This window comes from Carettochelys insculpta, chromosome 15, assembly GCF_033958435.1.
Source record: "Carettochelys insculpta isolate YL-2023 chromosome 15, ASM3395843v1, whole genome shotgun sequence".
NCBI classification, from domain to species: domain Eukaryota; kingdom Metazoa; phylum Chordata; order Testudines; family Carettochelyidae; genus Carettochelys; species Carettochelys insculpta.
The window spans coordinates 5382981-5400433 of record NC_134151.1 but is presented as its reverse complement, the minus strand read 5'-3'; the positions used below and the strand labels follow the sequence as shown (position 1 = coordinate 5400433).

The 17453-nt window shown below is 43.0% G+C and overlaps 1 protein-coding gene across 1 annotated transcript in view; it reads left to right on the top strand.

Moving 5' to 3' along the window:
- FGF18 (fibroblast growth factor 18) overlaps positions 1-9631 on the top strand; it is a 121204-nt gene extending 111573 nt beyond the window's left edge. Inside the window, exon 5 of the mRNA XM_075009627.1 lies at positions 8713-9631. Within this exon, the coding sequence (XP_074865728.1) occupies positions 8713-8979 (267 nt within the window). The 3' untranslated portion in view covers positions 8980-9631. The remainder of the gene's footprint in view (positions 1-8712) is intronic.
- The last annotated feature ends 7822 nt before the right edge of the window (positions 9632-17453 follow it).

Below are 17453 nucleotides of genomic sequence, written 5' to 3'. Positions count from 1 at the left end.
GTTCTGTGTCTGTTGTGTCTCCAGTGAAGGCAATTCAGTTACCCTAAGTTTCATTGGACCCATATTGATGACATGCTCTAGCTTGACAAGAGACATGCTTGTGAATTCATGAAATGAGGACCTGATACCTATGAAACTTTTGTTGCTGATTTAAGTGGGAACAGAACTAGGTCTTAAATGAGTGACAACCATTGAAATTAAGGTGACATTTATAAATTACGTTATTAATAACCCCTAAAGGATGAATAGAAATTGCTTTTTTCACTAATAGATTATCTCAGGGACAAATTACATGATGTAGAGACCCTTCTATATAAGTGATTTATGTCCCATATTCCCAGTCTATCAGGGGTTTATAACAGATGCTATAAAATCATCCCCGTCTGTCTCTGCAGCATGCCTAGCACATGTAAGAATGATTTACTTGAACAAAAACAATTTCTGTTCCTTATCCATGAATTATCTTAAAGTGTATGCACATGTCACCTTAATTCCACATGATCATATGATTTACCTCCTTCTTTTCCAGGCTAAATTTATTTTATGGACCTTATTTGCTCCAAATTAGCCCTGAACCTGACCTGAGGTAGTATCATCTCTTCACTAGACTCTGCGAGGAAACTTTGAGACTTAAACACAGACAATAATGATTATTATGTCCCTCCCCGCTAACATTGTCTTCTTTTACTTCCAGTCTCACCCTGGGTTTGTCCAAGAGTTCCACAATAAAATGACAATGTAGGGCAAGCAGAAAGCACACAAATGACGATATTAAAAGTTGTCAGATTTCCATAGCAAAAAGATCATGTATCAGATCCAGGAGCTCTCTGCAAATGTAGGGGAAATGAGCTTTCCAATTCTCTGCTATACCTAATAGCTCTCTAGGAAGTTGGTTGGTTCATCAGCAACCAGTTTTGTGCGAACTTGAGGCTCAGTCCCATTAGTGTTTAATCATTCCCCATTAATTGTTGGAAGGTATGTGCTGGGCCCAGATATGAGTGGACCTGAGGCTGTTGCTGGCTTCACCTTGAAACTTGGTGGAATTCTGCAGTGTCAATTGTTTTCTTGCTGTGGTTTTAGTCAAATTCTGAACTCAGAGGATGAGGCCCAGGTAAAGTGAAACCATTGGATTTGCCCAGCTCTTTCATTGAAGCATTCGAAAGCCATAGCAGAGCTGACCTCAGCCCTCATCAATGTGTGTAGGTGTAGCCCACACACTTCCTGGATGTGGTTCACTGTCCCATGTAGTGGCATTTAGACCATGTACAGAGAGAGAGAATGAGGCAGCATCTACACTATGAGATAAAATCAAATTTAATTAAGTTAGCTCGAATTTGCCAGGTGACTGTCTTCACTGTAATGACCATTAGCTCGATTTAGGGTGCACTAATCTCGAGATTACAAAATCGCAGTTTCCTGAAGGGTATAGTGTCAAGCTCGAATTCAGAAGTTCGATTAAAGGCAAGTGTGGAAGCCCCACATCTTAAAAGTGAATGTATTAGCCTCCAGAGGTGTCCCGTATGTAACCCACAATGCCCCTATCAGTTCTCCACTCAGGCTGCTGTGCTCCAGTAACAGGAAGAACCTGATTTTCCAAGCAGGAGCAGTGAGCTTTTAGCTGTGGACTCGTGTAAGCATGACAGCCTGAGAAACGGCTTCTTCCTTTCTATGCTGTTAGCGGTGTGAGTGCATCTACCCATTCAAATAGCCCCTGCAGGGAGTTTGTGTCTCCGTCTGCTCACTTGCTATTTTTTTCTGCGTTGTGTGGCGCCAGCCCCTACCCCGCTGTGCCATGTGTCAAGCTTGCATAACACGCAGAGAAACTTTTTCTCAGCGATTTACATTTGTGTGTGAACCCCTTCCCTCCTGCAGAGGCACCACAGTCTGGGTCTTTCCTGCGCTCAGCAACATTATGTGGGTAACCCCCAACCCAACCCAATAACAGGATGTGCCTGCTGTTCGGTGCTGACGATGCTGCTAGCCATGCGGGAAAAATAGTCTGGGCTTTGCTGCCACAGTGGGGAAGTGTCCCCCAGCAGTTAAGACTCTGGGGGGCTTTGCTGCCGCCATGGGGAAGTCTCCCCTGGTGGCTAAAGGGCTTGATGCTGTCGTCGGGCAAAAGTCTCCCCCAGTGGCTAAGAGGCTAGCTGCCAACGGGGGAGGACCATTTCAACTGGTCATCCAGTGACACACACCCCGCCCACACCTGGGCTTGCTGCCACTGGGGGAAAATCCCATAATTTTTTTTCCTGCACAGTCTGCGACCCCGGATTTAAGACTCTCCTCAACATCAATACAGTGTATGGGGAAACCAAAAATTCTTGCTTTCTTCTTACATTGTTCTCAATGTAAGAAACATTCCGCGCCCCTACGTTATTTTCAGGGATAACATTTTGGCAATGATGGGAGGTGGAATAGTCAGTGGATGGCCAGTTGAGAACGCAATTGTTGCATGGAAGCCTTGTAGTGCACTGGAAAGCCAAAACTCCTCTCCATTAACAGTAATATAGGGGGAAACCAAAAATTCTTGCTTTCTTCCTACATTCTTCACAACGTAAGAAACATTCCAGGCCCCTGCATGATTTTCAGGGATCACATTTCTGCGATGATGGGAGGTGGGATGGATGGCCAGTGGAGAATACAGTTGCTGCACCTGTGTTGGCAATGTAATGTGTGGGGACACCAAAAATAGTTTCTTCTAATTTTGACTGTCTTCTGCATTATTTCCAGGGATCAACATATTTTCAGGGATTGGGAGGGGAGTGATGAAAATGCAATGGGGGAAGATGGTGCCAAGACCAGCCAGCATACTCAGAATGCTATGGGGATGAGGGAACTGTGGGATAGCGTCCCACAATGCACTACTGCAACAGTCGATGTAAGCCATTGAGTGTGGCAACAATGACTCGACTTTGTGGGGAGGACGGTACGAAGCGAGGATGGTCAAAATCGAACTTATAAATTCCAGAATTAGAAAGTCGATATAAATGAATTTGATTTTATCTCATAGCGTAGATGCAGCCTGAGTCTCCTCTGCAGCCTTAGCTGAGATCCAGCAGGCCTTTAGGTCAAGGCTTCTGCACTAAGCTTCAGAGAAGTCCCAGGCTTGGTTCAGCTTGTTGGCATTACATAGGCTCCTGATTAGGTATAGTTGGTGGGCAATGCATGTTTCTGGGACTCTACTCAAACCTTCCCTCTTATGAGTCTGTTTTGCAGCTGTTGATTTGTTGGTGAACTTCCCTTAGCCTCTTAAGGAGACGGGGACTGTACAGTTTGTGCAGCAAACAGAAGGAGGTAACAAGATGATATATTCATGGTCTTAAATTTAAAATAACGTGAGTGCATCCATGAGTGAAAGATCTAAGAGGAAATGGGTAGCTGTGCAAGTTAGTGGTGAATTAGGGAGCCCTTCCCCTTTGGTTTCCTCTCCGAATCTAGCTTGGTTTGGCAGTGACTCTGAATGATCTGATTTTGGTAGCGCACACAAAATAATTTGGAGGTTGCAGGTCCAATGAATGCTAAACTACCCCAGATTGGCTGTGCCTTGCTCTGGAGCTGCAATCCTCATGTAGTTCCAGGTCTCTGGTTCTCATAAGTAGCATCTGACAAATTGACAAGCTCAGCGATGATTTTATAGGCAAGTGTTTAGAAGAGAGCAGACCGAAGAGTACCAGTCCCCCTGTGTGTGCACACACCTCTGGAGCTGACAAGCAGGTTCTGTTTCCATCTCTTCCACCCTACCCTTTGTCAAATAGTCATTGTGACGGTTTTTCCAAAGCTCTGTGATCCATTCCCTGACTCCTGTGATCTGCTGCAGCTTCTGTGTAATGACACGCTCATTTTATTTTTCTTGGGCATTTGGAGAATTTGCTAAGGCCTGAAAGGGTTTTGACTTCTTCAACCTGTCTAAGCAACATCCTATATGCTGCTTACCCACCTCTTGGAAAGTAATTTGAGGGCTACAGATTAAAAGCCCTATGTTGTTGTTGTTTATTAATTAGTCGTGGCACTTCAGTTTACCTCCCATTGAAGTCGGTGAGGTTCTTTCCTTTCACTTAAGTGAGTTGTGGATTCAGCCCTCTTTAATGTTCCACATTTTGTTACATGTTATAAATAAAAGCCTATTTTTTTTTCTGTTTGACATGAGCAGCCAGTTGACCTTTGGGGGCCTCGGGAATTTAAATTGGTCGTAAGTGATGGTAGTCCGGTGTTTCTCTGAAGCAGTTTTGTTTATTTACAAAGAATGTGTGGAGTCCTGTGTCTCTGAACGTAGAAGGAATGTACATTAGGAAACAGCTTCTGTTGTTCACAGCATCAAGAGTGCTCGTTTTCTGAGTCTGCACCCCTAACCTGAAAAACCTCTACTCAGGGTCACTGACACATGCATTTAACTGCTCATTCCGGGTACCTCTCTTGCTCGGTCCTTGTCTGACTTCAGTCTCTGAGATCCCAGCTCCCTCCTACCCAAAAGAACACTCAGTCAAAAAATTCTCTGCAGCTTCACCACTCCTTTCATCTTAGGTGGGACTGTATGTCTACACAGCAGTGTTATTCCAAAAGAGAGATTCGGGAGTTTCATATTTCATAGAATCATAGAATGCTAGGACTGGAAGGGACCTTGGGAGGTCATCATGTCCAGCCCCTTGTCCTCATGGCAGGACCAAGTACTGTCTAGACCATCCCTGATAGACACTTATCTAACCTGTTCTTAAATATCTCCAGAGATGGAGATTACACAACCTCCCCAGGCAATTTATTCCACTGTTTGACCACCCTGACAGTTAGGAACTTTTTCCTAATGTCCAACCTAAACCTCCCTTGCTGCAGTTTAAGCACGTTGTTTCTTGTTCTATCCTCAGAGGCCAACAAGAACAAGTTTTCTCCCTCCTCCTTATATACCCTTTTAGATACCTGAAAACCGCTATCATGTCCCCACTTAATCTTCTTTTTTCCAAACTAAACAAGCCAATTTTTTTCAGCCTTTCTTCATAGGTCATGTTCTCTAGACCTTTGATCATTCTTGTTGCTCTTTTCTGGACCCTTTCCAATTTCTCCACATCCTCTCTGAAATGTGGTGCCCAGAACTGGACACAATACTGGACTGGGGCCTAACCAGAGCAGAGCAGAGCAGAGCAGAAGAATGACTTCTCGTGTCTTGTTCACAACACACCTGTTAATGCATCCCAGAATCATGTTTGCTTTTTTTGCAACAGCATCACACTGTTGACTCATATTTAGCTTGTGGTCCGCTATAACCCCTAGATCCCTTTCTGCCATACTCCTTCCTAGACAGTTGCTTCCCATTCTGTATGTGTGAAACTGATTGTTCCTTCTTAAGTGGAGCACTTTGCATTTGTCTTTATTAAACTTCATCCTGTTTACTTCAGACCATTTCTTCAATTTGTCCAGATCATTTTGAATTTTGACCCTATCCTCCAAAGCAGTTGCAACCCCTCCTAGCTTGGTATCATCTGCAAACTTAATAAGCATACTGTCTATGCCAATATCTAAATCGTTGATGAAGGTATTGAACAATACCGGTCCCAATACAGACCCCTATGGAATCCCACTTGTTATACCTTCCCAGATGGATTGAGAACCATTCTCTCTGAGTACGTTTATCCAGCCAGTTTTGCACCGACCTTATAGTAGCCCCATCTAAGTTGTATTTGCCTAGTTTATTGATAGGAATATCATGCGAGACCATATTAAATGCCTTACTAAAATCTTGGTATACCACATCCACCGCTTCTTCCTTAACCACAAGGCTCATTATCTTATCAAAGAAAGCTATCATATAGGTTTGACATGATTTGTTCTTTGCAAATCCATGCTGGCTGTTCCCTATCAGCTTACCACCTTCCAAGTGTTTGCAGATGATTTCCTTAATTACTTGTTCCATTATCTTTCCTGGCACAGAAGTTAAACTGACCAGTCCGTAGTTTCCTGTGTTGTTCTTATTCCCCTTTTTATAGGTGGGCACTATATTTGCCTTTTTCCAGTCTTCTGGACTCTCTCCTGTCTCCCATGATTTTCCAAAGATGATAGCTAATGGCTCAGATACCTCCTCCATCAGCTCCTTGAGTATTCAAGGATGCATTTCATCAGGCCCTGGTGACTTTCAGACATCTAACTTTCCTAAGTGATTTTTAACTTGTTCATTTTTTATTTTATCTTCTAACCCTACCTCTTTGCCACTAGCGTTCACTGTGTTAGGCATTCCTTCCTCAGACTTCTCAGTGAAGACCGAAACAAAGAAGTCATTAAGCACCTCTGCCATTTCCAAGCTTCCCATTACTGTTTCTCCCTCCTCACTGAGCAATGGGCCTACCCTAGACTAACAGATAGACTAACAGATATTTTGGAGCATAAGCTTTCATGGGCAAAGACCTGCTTCGTCCCAAGAAAGCTTATGCCCAGTGGTTTGAGCATTGGCCTGCTAAACCCAGGGTTGTGAGTAAGGGGGAGGGATAGCTCAGTGATTTGAGCATTGGCCTCCAAAATATCTGTTAGTCTATAAGATGCTATAGGAATTCTTATTGTTTTTCAAGATACAGACTAACATGGCTACCTCTCTGATACTTATTTTGAAATAACACTGCTACACACAAGATACATTTCGTAATGGCACTAAGCTATTTTGAAATAGGGTCGACACACAACAGAGCCTATTTTGAAATAGAGCCATTGGATGCACTATGGCTTATTTCTAAACAGGCACTATTCCCCGTCTACATAGCTCCTAATTCGAAATAACTCTTCTTAAATAGGCACTATCCCTCATGGAATGAGGTTCATCTATTTTGAAATAAGCCAGCTGATATTTCAGAATAGTGGTTGTGTTGGGTAGATGCTTGGAAAGTTATTTCAAAATAACAGCTGTTATTCTGAAATAACTTTGCTGTGTAGACATACCCGTGCTTACAGTTGTGTTAGCTGAAGGGCGAGTTCATGCCTACCAGTCTCAATGGGATACTACCTCAGCCCATAACAAGGTTTCATTCAGATCATAACACTTTGTGAGGATTCTGTAACAATTTCCAAAAAAGGGATGGACAGTTATAGTTTTGAGGTATTTAAAAATTAAAAAGAAGTTAAAGAAAGAGTTGATACAGGAGGTACCACCTGACCTGTGGTTTGTTAAAGTTATTCAGCAGTTAAGAGTAAAATAGCTATATATTCTGGCAAAGGATTATAGTGTTCGTAGGATTTCCACTTGGCAGAAATACTTACATATCGAATTATGTGAAGCCATGACTCTTGCAGTGCTGCTGTTTGTGCTGTATGAATTGGAGGGTTGCCTGAATCTAAATCACACATCAAAATGGCACTGGAGTTCTAAATCCAAATCTGATTTAGAATTTTGCTGGTGGTCTCAGTTGCAAACTGACTGGAACCAAACCCCTCAGTAGCGTGAACCCCAAATGTTTTATGTATAAATGCCCCATCCTCCATTGTGATGACCGCTCTTGAAAATGAAGCGTGGAGATCTTTCTGAGGAAGTTCACCCGAGTACAGAAACCAGGAACACCAGGGTTCCAGTACTGGGTCTGATGATGGCACCATCTGAAGCCTTTGGTAGCTATAGCAAAGTGAGGTAAAGGTAAACTTTGAAAAGTGAGTTCTTTGATGTTTGGGTGTCCATTTTTACTCCAAGATTTAAAAAAAAAAAAAAAAAGAGGCCAGAAGTTATTTCCTCAGCTCACATGTAGGCCCCGAAATAAAGAGCCTGAGGTGAGATTTTTATAGATTGGCACCTAAGTAAAGAGGGAGCTTTTCAGAAATGCTGAGCAGCCCATACAACGCCTTGAGGTCACAGGGAGATCTAAGCACTCAGCACCTTCTGAGGTGTATCCTCCCCATTTCTCCAATGAAAATACCAATCTGTGCCTCCCAGGAATTGTAAGGCCAGTTAACATTTGGGTAGCTTTGGAAACTAAGGATGAATTTTTCAAAAGTACCCATGTGGGGGGAGCTGCCCCTCTTGCAAGGAGTGTGGTGGGTTGAGGGGTAGTCGAGCATCTAACTTCTAAAGAGCTTTGGAAGAAAGCAGACAGTTCTGGGGGCTGGGCTACATGGACTCTCAGTTTATGGCAAGCTGGGTGTAAATCTGTTCTGCACTGTCCTGCCGCACATTGTGTCCTTGTGGATCCTGTTGCTGTGCACTAAAAATTCCCTCATGCGCTTTGATCTACCCGACTTTGAAACGGCAGATTGACACCCTTGCTTGCTGAGAATTTAGGGCTTCGTTATACAAACATGAAGTGTTGTTATTTGCGCTGGCCAAGATTCCGACAAATAGCTCTTGTGATGTATGGTACCCAGAGGGATACGTTTTACTGGGACCAGCCATGATGGGGGCGTTTACAAAGTTAGGGGACCTTTTGCTATTTGTGACTTTGAAAATCTCCCCACAAAAATTAGATCTTTGAATTAAGGGTTTTTTTAAAAAAAAAAAAAAAAAAAGAGAAAGAAAACAAAGAACAAACTTGAATCAAGCAATCGTGTAATGATTCATTTTGAATATTTCAACTCATATTTCTCTCTCTCCATTGTCCCCATTCATGCCCCCTTCTGGTCTCCTCCCACCCGGAGTTATGGGACTGAAAGCTGGACAGGACCAGATCCTGTAATTGCTCCTGTTCTATGCAAAGTAACTTTTGGCCAAGCTGTTTGCAACTGATTGAAATAAATCTTCTTTCCCTTTTGCAGCCTGATGGCACCAGCAAAGAATGTGTCTTCATCGAAAAAGTCCTAGAAAACAACTACACAGCACTGATGTCTGCAAAATACTCTGGCTGGTATGTTGGATTTACCAAAAAGGGAAGGCCTCGAAAAGGGCCCAAGACACAGGAAAACCAGCAAGACGTGCATTTTATGAAAAGGTACCCAAAGGGACAAGTGGAATTACAGAAACCTTTCAAGTATACCACAGTGACCAAGCGGACTAAGAGAATACGACCTACCAACCCCAGTTAAAAGACAGACAAAAACAGTGTCACAATAATAAACCACAAAAAAACTGCACCAGAGGAATATTTTTACATTAAAAATAAGGAAGAAGCTCTATTTTTGTACATTGTGTTTAAAAATAAAAAAAAATAAATAAAAAAACTGGATGGCAAACGCTGGGGGAAGCTGTTAGGGATTTATTGTGACTTGAAAAACAAAATGAACTGCTCTATTTAAATTGACTTCTTGTTGTTGACACATAGGTGCTCATTTCTCTTTTGGAACGGACAACTTTTCAAGCAGATCCCCAGAGGGAAAAAAAAATCAATTAATATTAAATAAAAGAAAACCAAAGAAAACCAAAGTTCTTTCCCAAAGTTACTGACACCCTGCCCTGAAAAATCACCAGTTTTGCAGTAATCTATTTATTGTCTGCTGCAAACTGTCCCGAGACAAGATGGTGTGCACCGCAGTGATTGAGTTTCTGTGGAGTCCTCAATGCATCGATCTTCTGTAACCTTTCTGACGACATAAGGTGTCACGGCTCTGTGATCCTGCATTATGCTCAGTTCTGGAGAATGCTGCTAAATACATTCAAGTGACTAAAAATGACCTAATACACCAATGATAAGGGAATATTTTAAAACCAGCTATATTATATATATTATATATATATAAGCTATTTATTTCACCTCTCTGTATATTGCAGTTCCATGAACCAAGTATTACCGCCTCAACAATTAAAAAATTATTTAAAACACAGGTCCATATTTCTGCAGTTCGCACTTTTTGATTATTGCTCTGAACTTCTATCATGTTACAGTGTTTGCTACTCTGGAGTTAAGGTCAGAGCTAACTTCCCACCTTAAGCCTGGTTTTCAGTTTTCCTCAGCTGCACCAATCTTCTTTCATGGTCTAATGAAATTCTCAAAGTTCTTCTATCACTGAAATGTTGTTTAGAGTTAGACTGAAGGCTGTGTTGTTAGGTCATGTTTGTTTGCTCAGTCTAATGAATGCTTTCTCGTTTTATGCTAATCTGCCCATAGGCTTTAGTATGACGAGCTTCACATATGCTAAAGTACAACTAGTTTTATCTTGACTAGCTGTTTAGAAGGCATTATTTGTTTCGGGCTAGCTACTATAGTTTTATATCACACCTTCAAATCCTAGAAGTCTGACTTTCTTCATGACTTTGGTTAAGATGTTTAACAATTCCAGGGCTCAGTTTCCACACACGTAAAATGGGGCTACCAACAACTTATCTACCTTACAGAGTGCTGTGAATTAATGAGCTAGTTAATGGTTCTAAATTATGTTTGGACAATGAAAACCCGCATGCTAATGATAAGTATTAATGGGAAACATTTAGTTACAGAGCAGCCAAATGCTAGTTGAATTGAGCCTTTGCCCAAAATTGCAACCAAATCTGAATGACCTGATGACTCATCTGCCAACAAATCTGCTATGAATTGGCTTGTTGTTTGCATGACAGTAGCACCTACAACCCTCACCCAGATCAGGAGCCCTCTGTGCTAGACACAGGAAACAGTGCCTGACTTAAAGAGCTTCCAGTCCTAAGAGATGAGACAGGAAAGGGTAGGAAGCAAAGAGACAAGGGGAATTGCTCAAGGTCAAGCAGTAGGTCAGACTTGGGAGTAGAAAACCCATCTTCTGTCTCCCAGGTGTGTTCTCTGTCTGCTGTGCTGTACCTGCAGGCCTGTTGTTTGCATGTAACTATGCATGAAGCACCGTACAGCTGATAGTGTCTTTAGCAACCATTTGCAAGTGTGCAGAGGAGAGTGAGAATCCCATTAAAAGAAGCAAACAAATCCTAAACCCTGGGTGGAGGGACTGCTGGATCAATATGGGTCTAGTCACCTGACCCTTTCAGCAGCCTGAGTACCTCAAGAGGTTGAGAGTCCTCTGAAAACTGCCCCCAGATCTCAACAGCAGTAGCAGCAGAAGCCAGTGTAGCAGTGTAGTAGGAGCACATCTTTGGATTGTGGAGAAAAACTGAATCCAATATTGCCAACCCCAAATGTTCAAAAATCATGAGATTGCCTTAAAATTGTTATATTTATTGCAAGAGCTGAACTCAGGCTTCTTTCGCCTTGGCCTTCTGGTGCTGCAGCTGTGTGTCCGTAATTCTGGGCTTGTCTTCTCCCACAAGCATTAAGCCATTCTCTCCCTCTCATAAATGGGAAGCTGATACGCACAGACATTTCAGAGGCTAGCTGGGCTTGCACAGGCTTGCAAACAGATATGCACCTTCCAGAAGGAGTCTTTCTGTAGGAAGGCACTGCAGCAGCTTTCCCTGGTGGTGTGAACTGCAAAGCTATTCCAGAGACTAAGTATAAGTGGTAGCAGTGCTGGGCCAGGCCTGGGTGCTGCTGCCGAACCGCAGCTCTCTCTCGTAGAAGTTCTAGCTTGTAGATTGGTCCAAGAGTTCGTGTGTGTTTGGAGGGGGTCCTTTGGGATGCGCCTTCATTTATGATTTCTGTACTAAAGGATGTAGGGAAGGTTTGGTTTTGGTTTAGGTTTTTTTTTCTGAAGAGTGCTGGGTGTAAATTTGCATGGGTTGGCGTATCCAGGGAGTAGGGGCAGATGGTCCGCCAGGTAAACAGAGATTTATAGAATGTTGTTTCCTTGAGGCTTGGTTATGTGGCTCAGCATTCTGGTTTTGCGGGTAGAGGGATGGGAGGAAAAGGATGGAACATTACAACTTGGGAGAAAATCATCAGGGGGAAAGTTAAAACCATATGCAGGCTCTAGCCTTGGGCAGGAGGAATATCTTATGGAGGTGAAGGACCTGGGAGTGGAAGCCAAAAGGAGTTAAGGAATGCCATGCTGGGAGCTGGGAAGAGATTAGAGGAACTTCAATTTGCAGCACAGACCTCTCCCACTTGAATAAATGAACGGTGTTCCTTGGATGGTAGCAGTAGAAGGTTGTTAATCGATGTGTGCACCAACCATCAGTAGGGTAGCTGACACTACTTTGCCATTGGTTACAAAGGTGTTTGACAGACACCAGTGACTCAAGATTCCAACCTTTGCTTCCAGTCACTGGGAGGGGAGCATGGTCTAGTGGTTAAACCACTAATGTAGGACTCCTGGAACCTCTTTGCATATGAAGAAAGGAATGTTAATGAGTTGCATCTCATCAATGGGTATGCGTGGAAGGAGAGTATGCAGGAGCAGCCTCACTTTACAGATTTGATAGATGTACACATGGACTCGGCGTAGTCTTGAGTTCTAGGCTGTGCTCTACCAAAAGCAACTGGACAAGAGGGAAGAGTGCTCAGCTGTCTCCTATGATAAATCATGAGACCTGGTTCAGGAATAAGGCTTGTGAAATGCATGGGATTAGGAAGGGCAGTTATCACAACAGATGAGACAGAACCTCGTGGGCTCTTGGCTCTCAGCCCACTGCACCTTCCTCTGGGCAGAGGGCATTCTGATAGCAGGAGAAAACAGCAAGAAGATGGAAGGGGGTTGGGGAAACACTCAGAAAATTGGGAGCCGTAGAAACTCGTGGCTTCCAAATATTTTTGAAATCTGGCCAGTGTGACACTTAACTCACTTAACTAGATCTTCATACACCCACTAAGCAGCAATTCTGCAGGAGATATCAGGTTTGTACCATAGAAGCTTGGTCTGTATACAGTCTACGGTCACTAACTTCCGTCTGGGGCAGAGGTTTCCAAACAGCCTTTGAAAGCTTGATTAAAACATCCTTTTCCCCCATTGGCTTGAGGATTATAGAATGGAAGAAAAATCTGTACTTAATATTTCTCTTCTTCAGTAGAAAAGATAAATCACAAGCCATTTGCTAAAGTAATTGGTGGCAGCAAAATGCCTGGAACTTCAGGTTGGCATGTCATACATGAATACATTAATTAATTAATTTTTATAATAATAGTCTGTCACAGTTAGTGTTCCACAGATACTGCTGCATGAGAAGCAACATTTTCTGTTCAGAATCAGGCAAAGGACTTCAGTGCTGGCGGTAATGGTACAATGTGTATGTCCTTTGTTTTTGTTTTTTGGTTTGACCATGAATCTAGCAAGTCATTCAGGATTCTATAGACTTTTCAATGTGTACGTCCATGGAATCATAGAATACTAGGACTGGAAGGCATCTCGAGAGGTCATCAAGTCCAGTCCTCTGCCCTCACAGCATGACCAAACACCATCTAGATCATCCCTGACAGGTGTTTGTCTAACCTGCTCTTAACAATCTCCAGTGATGGAGATTCCACAACCTGCCTAGGCAATTTATACCAGTGCTTAACTGTCCTGACAGTTAGGAATTTTCTCCTAATGTCCAACCTAAAACTGCCCAGCTGCAACTTCTCTGAGCCTTTGTTTGATTCAGCCAAATCCCTGATAAGGTTCCCAACCACACTGAATAACCTTTGTGTTGCAGTTCAGTTGGCCCACCAAGATGGTGAGTGCCAAATGTGACACGCACGTGTGTGTGCGCACACACGCACACACACACACTAGAGATGGATGGCATGGAAGCAAAACCTCACATCCTGGCATCTGTAAGTTCAGGATCTGAACTTTGCAGTTGCCCCTTATTTTTAGGATGCTGCAGTAAGTGAAACCCAGAGATCCAGATGTCCAAAGACTTTGGAAAAGTTTGGATCTTGGCCCAGATTTGAACTCAGTAGCTTGGGCCCACTCCTTATACTATGTTTAAAAAAATCAGTCTCAATGACAAAGAAGGGTAAGTGTGTTTTGCAGTCTTTGGCTGCCCCCTTGGCAGGTAAAACTAAATATTGGCGCCCTTCCACTGCCAAACTATTCTGTAAGACCAGAACTAAGATCCCTATTGCCAGAGGAATCATTTCAACTCATCTTCCAAGCAGGGAACCAAATTATTGGGCAAAATAGGTGAGGCAAACTGTTCACAACAACATTACCACGTCCTGGCTTGTACTTCATTTTTCTTTTTAAAAGACAGTCAGTAGCTTGGCCGCTGTACAATGTGTACTCAAGTTCACAGACAAAATGTTGTCTGTACAGCTGATCAACTGGCCAGGTAAGTTTGCAACCCCCAATCTGGGGATTTCAGTTCCTTAGGCACAAGCAAGGGGAGTACTTCCTGTTCCACAACAAGGTATTCTTGTTTGGCCTCTGTATTGTTGATGTACGCGCAACTCTTTCCATCTGGAGTGAAAACCACAGCGCTACCTAGAGTAACAGAGGGGAAGCAGAGTTAGTCTGTGTCTGCAAAAACAGTGAGGAGCCTTGAAGACTAATAAACTTGAGCATAAGAATGGCCATACTGGGTCAGACCAAAGTTCCATCTAGCCCAGCATGCTGTCTTCCGACAGTGGCCAATGCCAGAAGTCCCAGAGGGACGAACAGTACAGATAATCATCAAGTGATCCATCTCCTGTTGTGACAAACAGAGCCTAGAGACACCATCCCTGCTCATCCTAGGTAATAGTTTAAATTGGGTTAATGTTATATTAACATCTATGTCTATACTTAACTGTGCACTCGGCGTGCTGTGATCAGTCCTCCGGAGTTTGATTTTGCAAAATCAATCTCTCTGGGTTTGGCCATTGAGTCTGGTACGCCATACTATCATGTGGAGTAACGGATGTTGGTGTGAACCCAAAGAGTCCTGATCTTCACCAGGGAACAGAGCAATCCTGATATGTCAGTTCTGCTAATGGCGTAGCTAGAATTGCATATCAGGGATGGACTTTGTTCCCTGGTGTAGAACAGGCCTAAGACAGCACCTATGGATCTAAGTAGATCTTTCTTTTTTCAGTGAGCAAGCATCTGTTCTATCCTTATGTAAGGTGGATGCATCTGGGTCATTGGCAGCAGGGAATGAACCTGGGACCTTAGGGACTAAACCCCTGTATGCTACCCCATGAGCTAAAAACCAGTTGGCTCTCAGCCAAAGATATAGAGCAGAGACTTTCCTCTCCCTTGTCAGTGGTTCAGTGCCTCGGGGGTTACACTTACAAAGTTTAAAGCCCAGTCAATCAACCGGGCCAGCAAAGGGGGAAAAAAGTGAATGCTCCATTTTCTGCTTTAAAAAAATCAGGAATAGCAAGTTTGGGTTTGCTGGAGGCTCTGTTTGGTGTTGCAAGATGTTGCTTGTTTGTAGTGTCTCCCAGTTGGGTTAAAGGTGTTGGGGCTTTGAACCTTGACGAGAAGTTTCCTTTTTTCAGAAAGTTACCTGGTCTTTGAAGCTGAATAGGAGTTGTTAAAATCAAAAGAGCTTTCAACAGGCTAATTAAAAGTCTCTTCCCTTCTGTGTTTCTCAACCCTCATTCTTTTGGGATCCCCTTATTTTACTGACCTTGCAGCCACTCCAGTGTCCTCCAAGGTAGACAAAGACTGAATGTTTAATGCAAAAAGATGAATCATCTCAACCTTTCCCTATCCCTCTTGGCAAGTCACATCTGACTTTCCAGTAATTTTATTTCCAGAGCGGCGTGTGCCCCCTCCCATCCTATTGAATTCAACAGGAGTTGAAGAGACTTTTAAATTAGGCCACTGGACTGTGACTCTTTCACTTCCCCATTGGAGTAGTGTTGGGATTGCAATGACCAGCTTTCATTGGGGTAAATACTGCCAGAGCTATATCTTGTTGGTTGTACTGGCTGTCTCCTGTCGCTTCTCTCATGTCATGCCATTGTTTGCAGGGTCTGAGTCAGAACTGGGCTGACACATCACGAAGATGAGGTTTCTTCAGCAAAGACAGCTGGGTGAAAGCAACTGGCACATCCTCACTCTTCTCCTGTGACATACAGTAGATGGTAGAACCAGGTGCTAATAAAATGGCAAGTGTTTGTTAGGTGAAAATGCAAGTAGAGGACCAGGAGGTGGCTAGTAAGCAGCTGTTCTGTGAGGGATAAGCTGCAGTTTGTTTGAGGGGTTGGGTGTTGTCCTGAACCAACATTGCTTTAGTCTGAAAGGAAGCAAAGCATAACATATGTTTAACCATGACATTTGCAGATGCACCAAGCTATGAAGTCTTATATTAAGATAGAAATTTCTGTTCTGTTCATCACACATATTGCCTCTAAGATTGTGGCTGGATCCATGGCTACACAGAATGTTACAGAAAATCCAAGTGAAAACCTAGGCCAGGGGTCTACAAACTGCATTTCTGGAGCTGCATGCAGCTCTTTAAGGACTTCTTTGTGGTTCCTGACTCTGTAATTGCAAAATAAAAAAATCCCATCCTGATTATTTTCAATAAACGGTGAATGTCTAAAAGCCCAACAATGAACAACTCCTATCTAAATAGCAAATGATGTGCGACCTTAAAATGTTGGATGACTCCCCCACCTGTTTTCCAGAGAGAGAGAAGGTTCAGGATTGAAAGTCAGGAAGACAGTGGTACAAACATGCAGGTAATTATGCGGAAATAGAATATGTAAAAAGTTTGTGAACGTCTTGCAGTAAACATGTATGGAATTACAAATCATTGTGTGTGCACAGTTCTTAAAATAGGGGTTACAAAAAGTATGGTTTGATGTTATTTAATTAGGACTGTCTCGTATTCATGTGCATTGTGGCGCTTGAATTATTGATTTTTCTTTTTTTACCTGAATTGGTAAAATGGCTCTTCTTGCTATTTTGGTTGCTGACCCCTGACCTAGGCAAAGCAGAACTTTGTTTATAAAGCAGTATAGCTGAAGGCTCCTTCTGGTGCATCCCATCATATTGCACCTGTTCAGGTGGGTTTCTCACTGAGACAAACGCAGAGATGTTGTATGAGTTGTAGAGCTGTTTGTAAGCCATTTTGAGGTAGATTGCCAGGGTTGGGTCAAATGTAGATACAGTAAGAAATCACCTGAACTTTCATCCCCTCACTGGAATCAAATGCAGCAACAAAGGGTCCTGTGGCACCTTATAGACTAACAGAAAAGTTTTGAGCATGAGCTTTTGTGATGCACCAGCATCTGATGAAGTGAGTCTGTGCTCACGAAAGCTCATGCTCATAACTTTTCTGTTAGTCTATAAGATGCCACAGGACCCTTCGTTGCTGCTACAGATCCAGACTAACACGGCTACCCCTCTGATACTTGGAATCAAATGGCTTTTCTTTTCCAGTCTTTCACTTTCACACATTTGTGCAGTTCCCGGCCCTCTCCAGGACACCAGTGGAAGGGCCTTTTCGCATCAGAGCATTCATTTCTGGGAGGCTGCATGTGCTGTTTGGTGCTTGCACCCATCAGACAGTTAAAAGAAAAAAAACAAAAAAAAGGGTTAGCTGAGATTTCTGAAGGATCATAAGAGAATCACCTGTCTCCCCTGCAGACAAATAGTGCAAACCTTTCCACTTCTCCAGGCAACTCTTTCCCGCAGAGAGTTAGCTGTACAGAGCTCCCCTGTTCTTTACAGCAGTGGCAGGTTTTGGGGCTAGGACCATCTTTGCTCTAGAGCATTGGAAAGATAAAACCAACCTATCATAAGTGTTGCAAATCATCTTAAATAAATAACATACCCTGCCCTTTCACAGG